This window comes from Buteo buteo, chromosome 4, assembly GCF_964188355.1.
Source record: "Buteo buteo chromosome 4, bButBut1.hap1.1, whole genome shotgun sequence".
NCBI classification, from domain to species: domain Eukaryota; kingdom Metazoa; phylum Chordata; class Aves; order Accipitriformes; family Accipitridae; genus Buteo; species Buteo buteo.
Window position 1 is genome coordinate 5,111,934 of NC_134174.1, and position 8,917 is coordinate 5,120,850.

An 8,917-nucleotide genomic window follows, 5' to 3' on the forward strand; every position below is an offset into this window, starting at 1 on the left:
ATTCTTCTTTCAGGCTCATTACCAATCCTTAAATAAACATGAAGGTTTAGGCTGCAAAAGGGTGTAATTAAAAAGTTGGGATTCTTGCTCTTTGCCACGGTGTTATTTCCGATCTGGAGCCCGTATCCTTTGAAGCGGAGCTGAATTTACGGGACCGGGCTGTGCTTGCGGTCGGACCCGGCGAGCAGCTGCCCACCAAACTCAGCGTGGGTCTCACCCGGCGCTCGCTGGAGCCGCTGTGACTCATGCCGTTGACTCCGACAATTATTAGTTCAGGCCCTGACTGCAGAATTAGACCCCTGGGGGGTCTGAGAGAATTAAGATGGAAAGACATGTTGGCATTTAAATAATATTTTCCCCTCTGGAATGGGCTGTGCCAGCACTGCTAATTTTGATGAGTTCTATCAGAGGTTTAGCACTCACTTTTAGGATGCCCTTTGGCACCTGATTCAGTTCATATATAATTTGGGATTAAAGTACCTCGGGGATTTTTTTCAGAACTATTATTTGTTCTCACAAGCCAGTTTCTGGAGGCCTCTGCCGATGTGCGTCAGTCTTGCAGGGTTGATGTTTTCTTTCTCAGCTATTTTGCTGATTGCATCTTTTTTTTTTTTTCTTTTTTTTTTTTAACACGGGTGCTTTTCTCTCTCTCCCTCCTTCTCTTCCCCTGTCTCCCCCTCCTTCCCGCAGTCTGCAGCCAGGAGGGCGGGCACGTCCTGCGCGAACTGTCAGACCACCACTACCACCCTGTGGAGGAGAAATGCCAACGGCGATCCCGTCTGTAACGCCTGCGGGCTCTACTACAAACTGCACAATGTAAGTGTGACTGTAACACTCAATAACGGGGCCTCAGTTGCGGTGCTCGGTGGTCCAAACTCTTGCTTGACTTAAGGATTTCCAGTCTTGGGTGGTGTTGAGATCTCCCTTATCCCTTTGGGGACCTTGGGGGTTGGAGCGATGAGTCGGCGTCCCCTCAAACGTAGCTGATCCGACTTGGGGAGGTATAAAAAGGGCTGTCCGTGGGTAATGTTAGAGCTTTCCCATGCCTGAACCAAGAAAGGAGGGGTGCACCACCACAGAGAGACATTATCCGCTGCTGATGGGGCTCAGTGCGTTGGAAAAGACAACACGCTGTCCTGCAAGCCGATACCCCTTCTATGCGTAGCTTGGTTCCTCCAGCAAATACAAAATCCGGAAAAAAAGCAAAATGTGCCAGCAACTATTTAGATCTTTCTTGCGTTTGTGGCTGCCTTTGTCCCGTCCCTCCACCCGTCCCCAAAGATGATTTATTTAGGTCTCGTGTTTGCCCCGGTTGATGCAAGCGATTCGTAAAGCAAAAAGGACTTGATTTAGCGGGTTGCAGAGTCTGCTCAACCTGTGATGTGAATTTTAAAGTGTCTGTCATGGAAGGGAAGGAAAAATGAAATGAAATGGCTGGCAGATTTAATCTAATATCTCCATGCAAAGCCAGCTTGCAGGAACCAGGAATATGTGCCCCAGGGAAAGAGCTAAAGGGATCTGAAAAGTCTTCTACTGAATAATACTGCTAATAAAGGAGTCTTAAAGCTACTCCTGTTACTCTCATTCCACATGTGGCATTAGAATAATTATTATGTCAGAAGAAGGAAAAGACTTCCAATTTCTCTGCTTTGATATCACTTTTTTTCCTTTTTTTTTTTTTTTTTCTAGTGGTCGTTTGCTTTATGTTTGACTTAGAAATCTTGGGCTCTGTTTTGCCCTCATGCCCACCCACGCAAACACATCAAAGACGGATCGGGTTTCGTGGGGCATCCAACCCTTGTGGTGTCTCAGTCCCTTCCATTTGTTATTTCAAGCTCTTTGGTTTCTTGGGATGAGTAAACAAGTTTGGATTAAGTAGGAAAAAAACCCCAACTAGGCTAATTTTTCACCTGTTCTCTGAGAGGCATCTCTCTTGGAAAAAAGGAAAATGTGTTTACCCTTTAGTGGGCAGGCGTCTCAGCACGTTTTGAGTCCTATGTAGCAAGCAAAGCTTGTCATCAAGCTCTCAGTGTGATCACTGCAAACAAAGGGGTTGGACCTGGAGTGAAAGCTCTCAGAATATCACAAGAAAATGTTCTGTTTGCTATTTCCATGGCAAGAAGAGAGCAAGGTCAGCCAACTTCACTGGAGGAACCTACGCTTGTGCCATGTTTTTATTTTGGCCTTTTATTTTGGCCTGGTAGGCACCAGTGGTAGGACTTAAATCGCATAGCTTGGGAGACCTATAGGGAGATCTATACCTGAGCTGCTCCCCCTGAACCCCAGCAAAGCCCTTCGATGAAAATAGGCTCTTCTCGGGTGCCATTGGTCAGACCTGATGGAGATGCCTGTGTTTGCATGAGATGACTTGTACCCTTGAAGACGGTGTATTTTCTCCCTGTGACAGCAAAAGGTGGCAGGATGATGAATTCAGATGTGTCTACCTGCAGTGTAGACATCTGCCTGGAGGAATCCCCCCTGAGGTGTCTAGAAAGGTGCCTGGGTGCCGGGGCTCTCCAGAAATGTGCCTGCAAGAGGTCATCCTTTTCTTTTTCACACTAATGTTGTGAACCTAGTTGGCCTGAACTGACCCCTAGATCCAACTGTTTAGGGAAACTCCGATCCGGCTGTGAAATTTGCGACATGGGGCAGGCCTTGAGCACATTGGAACCATTTTCATGTTCATTAAAACCACTGACAGCTGCTTAAAAGCTCAGCACAGCTACTTAGCAAAGTCAAGTAGTATCTTGCCTTATGAGCAACTCGATTAATGGGACCTGCTTAAATGAAACCCCTAGAGGACTGAGATACTGTGTGCAACAATAGAACTAGGCAAGGATACTAAAATCTGGCTATGAGTGGGTAAATCCTTTTGTTTTTACCTTTTTAAGGTGATGCTTAGTTATTACTGCAGTGAGAAACAGGCAGCATCGCGGCTGATTGTCCTTGAACATTCCAGCCTCAGCTTTAAAGGTCCACAAAGGCAGAGCATTGGAGCGTTATTCTGCAGCCCAAATGGCTTTAGGGGTTGTGACTGGGAAGGCCACATTGTGCTTCGGAAGCTAAGTAGGAGTGAGTTTTTTGTGACCGGTGGTAAGGCAGTGGTAGCTTCACAGAGATGCCTTCTCTTTTTGGCTGCTGGGACGCAGGACCTAGGGAGCTGTGCTAATTGCCTGGTGGGTTGCACCAGCATCGTCCTTTAATCAGCTCAGGGCAGGGAGGAATTTTGGTGCTTGCAGGTGGACAAGGTTCCTTGGCTGATACAAATTGGTCTGGTCTGTTAAAGCGCAAGACTTTTTTGTGTAGGCTGTGGTCCTGCTCCCTTTGTGTATCTTATCTGCATCGGTTCTCCATCAGGAGAGGTGTCAGAAATAAAGAGGCTTATCGTAGCATGTCCCTCCCAAGCAGCTGAGTGTTTCAGCACCGTCAATGCCAGTGGAAGGTCTTCGGTCACCTGGAAGGTGCCTTCACCTTGTTTCAGGCTAGTTTGTAGCAAATTCCTGGCTGCTTTTCTACATCTTCCCACCCCCTCTTCCCTCTTTTGTCTTTTCTTTGGGTTTAATGAATTTTTCTTGGACCTTCAGATCATTAGGGTATTTTAATGGATTGATCTGAAGATGAAACTTATCTAGTTTTTAAGTCCGCACCAGGAACGATTGCAGTAGAAAGGCTATCTTTTTCATGGGGCTATATCAGTTTGTTTTACTGTTGATTCCCACAGCTTAAGCAAACCCATTTGTCAGTAGGATATAAGCAATAATCATAATAGTCTTGGGGTGCATTTAGTGGAGCTGCTGGCATTTCTCCCACTGACTTCAACAAGAGCCGGCTCCATTAACACCAGTATTAACAATGACTAATATTTCACATTGATACGGTGCCTTTCATCCTGTGGCATCCCAGAGTGCTTTCGAAGATACAGCCAGCCTGGAAGATTAACCCAACATTGTAATGACTATGTCTGAAGGATAAATCCGCTTCAGTGACAGGACCTTATTGAGGTCAATGGCAAAATCCCATTGTCTTCAGTCAGAGCAAGATCAGGCCTATAATGTTTAAGACTATCCCTTGGATTTGATCTGTTGAATGTGAGGGTCTTGTCCTTGTTATTTTAGTCCTTCTTAGAAGCGGGATGAGCCTTCACTCACTTCAGGGATGGGTGGGAGTGTACCTTGCTGTAGGTGCACAGAAGATTGGCCTGTGCCCATAGAAATGAGTGAGTTGCCATTGTTTTTGGTAAAAGTCCTGAGAAATGGCCTCTATTTCACAATATCCTAAAGCAGGGCTATGCGTCCCAAGAGCAGAGCAGCTGGTACTTTGCATACGATAAAACAAAGAGCATAATTCCTGCCCATAATTAATTGGCTCCATCTGAAATTAATGAATTTCATATACATGCATTGGGCTGGTTTAATTTTAATTTAGCATGTGTTTGTCATTTTTATCATAATGAATTTTCATGGAGAAGGTCTTCCCTCTGGGTCTCTCATTTCTCTACCCCAGCAACCAAGATGGGTCCATGGCTTTGATGTTTTGGAGATCGCTTCAACTCTGCTGTGACTGCCCTTTGAAATCACTGGAAAAATTTGACTTGACTGTGCTGGTCTCACTCTTCCTGACATTTATTCATGTCCTTATCTGTTTGGCACTTGGGTCAGGTACTTGCTAGGAGGGTGAGACCACGCACGCCGGGATGACGTGTCCAGCTAACAGCTTGGATGGCATCTCTGACCCCGGTTGCGGGGCTGGCCATGGCTTTGTCACCATTCTGAGCAAAACTGGTATTCCCATCCTTAAGTTTCACATCAAATCATGGCCTGGGGCAATCTGTTCTTAGTGACTGACTTTTTGCTGCTTCACCTGGAAATCAATTCTGCCTGCCCCTGAGCCTTGGTGTCACGATGCAAATCCTCATTAGGAGCTGGGGCTCCTGTGTACCTCCCCGGATCTGAGCCGGACTCATCGGGGATGGAGACTTCCAGGTCTCCTCTAGCGTCGCTGCCTGCTGGGGCTCACCTGGGGCTGCCTCCTGCCTTTGAACATGAACAGCATGTCCCTGTTGGCTGACTTAAAACAGGCCAGGCACAGATTTCCCAGCCTGACCATCCAGCTGGAGGAAAGGGCCCTCCTTGTGTGTGTATCCCTATTCCCTCAGCGAGGACGGGAAGCCAGGCAGGCGGGTGATGGTGTTTTTAAAGCCCGTGACGTTTGAGGTTTTTGCTTGTTGCTGCCCCAGGGCTGTTGCTGGGCTGCGCATGGGCAGATTCTTCCTTCCTACCTTTAGCAAGCAGGGCTGATCCCTCCGGTTCCCTTTTTCCAGAGGTAGAGGAATCAGTCTTTTATTCACCCATTTTCAGGATGAGGTGATGTTTCTTATCACTGCTGGTGCAAAGAGCTTGGAGTCACTAATTCGGACTGGGATGATGAACTTTGGGATGCGTAAACCGGAGCAGATGAGCTTGGTCCTTCCTCTCCCCGTGCCTCCATCCCCACGTGTAACAGGGAGCTATTGTATCCCTGCCTCCCCGGGGAGAAAGATCCGTGAATGATACCCATGCTGCAGGGAAAGGCACCAAGCAGTGGCTGATGAGCAAGAAGTGAAACTTTGCTGAGATCTGGAAGAAGGGAGTGCTTTGTCCCTTGCACTGATTTAAGATCTTATGGCTGAGGATCTGTTCAGGACCCTCGCAGGAATCTCTTTTCATTGTCCTTCACCGGGGTTGAGGCAGTAGTTGCCAGTGGATAGCAGATCCATTTTTTCTCCCTTTTCCCCCTTTTGCAGAATATCCACCAGCATTGCCGTGTGCTCACATTTATTACAAAAAGTGATGTTCAGCCCTGGGGGGTTTGCTGGGCTCTCCTGTCTTCTGCTGTGGGTGAAATTCTGGAGAGGAACCAGTGCAAAACTTGTGTAACTCCTCATGTAGGCTCCCAAATCCGGATTTTTAAGGATGTTTATGGATACTGGATGCAAAAACCCCTTCCCAAGTGTGGTCTTCAGGATTTCACGGCACTTGTGCTGATGCATGTTGTGGTGCTGGCTCCCTATGCAGCAATAGGAGTTTCTTACAGGAGGTCCAACAGACCTTTTGCTACCATTTCCTAACCCCAGCGGGTGTATGGATGGTCATTGCTGCTGTGTATATCCATGCAGGAGAATTTAATACTTAGGTTTTCTACAGATATGCCTGCATGCAAGTAGAAAATGATCTGCTGGGCAGCACAGATACCTGTTTCAGGCCCTGCCAAAAAACCTGGAAGGCTTTAGAAATAAAATCGCATTGGCTAAAGTAAACCTGCAAGGAGGATCAGAGCAAAATCTTTCCAAAGAAGAAAAATAAGACAAATACCTGTCGCTTTTGTGAAGAGTTTGCCCAGCTCCCTAATGCCACTGTGAGAGTTTGAGACCCCTTGTAGCACTGAAATCCCAGCAGCTCTTGCAGCTAATGGTTTTAGATCAGTCAGGAAGCCTCGGGGTGAGACTGTGTCTGCAGGGAGTATTTCAAGGTGATAATGATTGGTTTTGTTCCTAAACACGGTGCAATTACCTAATGTGCAGATAGCTGAAATTTTTCAGCTGCCGTGAGTTATCTGGGTATGTTTTGCTCCTGTGAGGCTCTGCCAGCAATTTTATGTCACGTTGTGTTCAGAAATTTCAACGGAACTTGGGATTTCCTGGTGGGATCTGAATTTTGGGATGGGGGGAAGAGTTTGTGTAGCCATGGCACATGGGGTGTACGGGGGGAGGAGGGGGGTGCTGGCTCTTCAGCTGGTCCTGGGCACATCCCTGGGACTGCCCGGGCATGGAGTACACGAATCCCGTGGTGATTTGGGGACAAGGGATGGAAGCACAAAAAAAATAATTGATTTTTGTTTAGATTAACAGACCCCTGACTATGAAGAAAGAAGGAATTCAGACCAGAAACCGAAAAATGTCTAGCAAATCCAAAAAGTGCAAAAAGGTCCATGACAACCTTGAAGACTTTCCCAAGAGCAGCTCCTTTAACCCCGCCGCCCTCTCCAGACACATGTCCTCCATCAGCCACATTTCACCTTTCAGTCACTCCAGCCACATGCTGACTACACCGACACCGATGCATCCTCCATCCAGCCTCTCCTTCGGACCTCACCACCCTTCCAGTATGGTCACTGCCATGGGTTAGCGAGAGACTCCCCTGCTGAATGCTTACGGTCTCAAAATGAGATTTACTTTATATACTTGCATTTTTGCAGGCGTGTGGTTAAGGGTCTGACGTCCCGAATCAAATGGGAGGGGGAAAAAAACGAATTTAAAAAAAAAAAAAAGTTATTTGAAGGCGTAAGAGAGAAAAAAATAAAAAAAAAACCCAGAAAAAACTACAAAAAGCACAAAAAAGGAAAAAAAAAGAAAAAAAGAGAAAAAAGTTTAAAAAAAAGGTTTTAAAAAAGTGATGTTTGCCACTTTTTAAAGGAACTCACTATGGCGTCTATGTATTCTTACCCACTGAATCTGGATACCATTTGTGAATAAGCCATTCAGAACTTGCATTCCCTATTGGACAGGATCTCTAGTGCTGTGAAAAAAATAAAATAAAATAAAATAAAAAACGCTGAACATTGCATATAACTTATATTGTAAGAAATACTGTACATTTGAGGAAGACTTTATTGCATCTGGGGAGCTGTAAAGAAAAAGGCATGAAGGACTCCGAGAGATTTTTTTTTTAAAGGAAAAGAAAAAAAAAAGAGGACGGGAGGACAATTTAAAAACCAGAAAAACAAACAATGCAGACCAAGAGGAAACGCGGTCTTACGAACAAATGGACCAACTGCCAGTCATGTCTTCTCCTTTTATTTTATTTTTATTTTGTTTTATTTTTTTGGTTTTTTTTTTTTTTTCGGTTTCTTTTTCATTTCCGGGGAGGGGGAGGGGGCTGGCTAGAACGGTTTTGATGATGCATTAACTAACTAACTAACTAACTAAATAACTAAATAAATAAAACCTGTAGGGAGATCATTCATTTCGGGCCACAGGCCTTTTACATAGGAAGTACCAATGGTGTCAGGCAATCAGTGTTAACATGCGGACATTGCCAACAAGGGGTTTTCAGATAGCCATTCTCCAGGTCTATATGCATTGTGAACAAGTTCCTGTAATTGTTGTTTGTATGTATAATTCAACGCACCAAAATAAGAAAGATGTAGATTTATTTCATCCTATTATACAGACTGAATGGTTGTACAAATTTATTTACTGCTAGTGATAAGACCTGCTTTTTTTGTTTTGTTTTCATATTTTTTCCTCCTTTTTTTTTTTTTTTTTTTTGGAGAATAAACTAGATTAAATTCTGTTGACTTAAAAGTGTTTTGTACTTGGGGGTGGGAAAGGGAATATGTTTCTTTCTTTATTATTATTAATATTATTATTATTATTATTTTAAATTTGTTTTGGTGGTATTTATTACATAGTTACCACGGGTATGGGAATGTGTGTCTCTGTGCTCATGCTGACAGCCAAAGCAGTGTTTGCGGTGGTTTGATTAAAAAAAAAAAAACCAACAAAAAAACCAGAACAAAGGAAAAAAAAAAACCCTCAAAAATAAATGGACTGCATGTTAGTGTAACCCCACTGTCCGGTGTGTGCTCCCTGTCCCTCGAATTGCAGCCCAGCCGCTGCCCCCGCCTAACGTTGGGCTTCCACGTGGGATTGGTCCCTTTTTGGTCGCAGTCAACCACGGCCACCGCGGTGGCAAACCTGCGTGGAGGACAATTTGGGACTGGGATAAGTGCAAAGGTACATCAGGGTCCTTATGATCCTGGCTACTTTTTGGGCAGTACTAGGAAAGACCTCGAGACTTTAGCTAGGAGCTGGAAAAGCGCTTTCTGCTCTGCCCCATTGGGTACTCAGTGGTATAATTTGATGGTCTACAGTTGAGCT

At 45.1% G+C, this 8,917-nt stretch overlaps 1 protein-coding gene across 8 annotated transcripts in view; it reads left to right on the forward strand.

Moving 5' to 3' along the window:
* The window catches only part of GATA3 (GATA binding protein 3), a 28,982-nt gene extending 21,031 nt beyond the window's left edge, over nt 1-7,951 (forward strand). For 5 of the 8 annotated variants that reach the window (XM_075024636.1, XM_075024638.1, XM_075024637.1 and 2 more), the window contains 2 exons: nt 691-816; nt 6,879-7,951. In XM_075024636.1, the coding sequence (XP_074880737.1) occupies nt 691-816; nt 6,879-7,163 (411 nt within the window). In that variant the 3' untranslated portion in view covers nt 7,164-7,951. Of the gene's footprint in view, nt 1-690; nt 817-6,878 lie in introns of those variants that run through there. The other 3 variants (XM_075024643.1, XM_075024642.1, XM_075024644.1) reach the window with 2 other exon arrangements.
* The last annotated feature ends 966 nt before the right edge of the window (nt 7,952-8,917 follow it).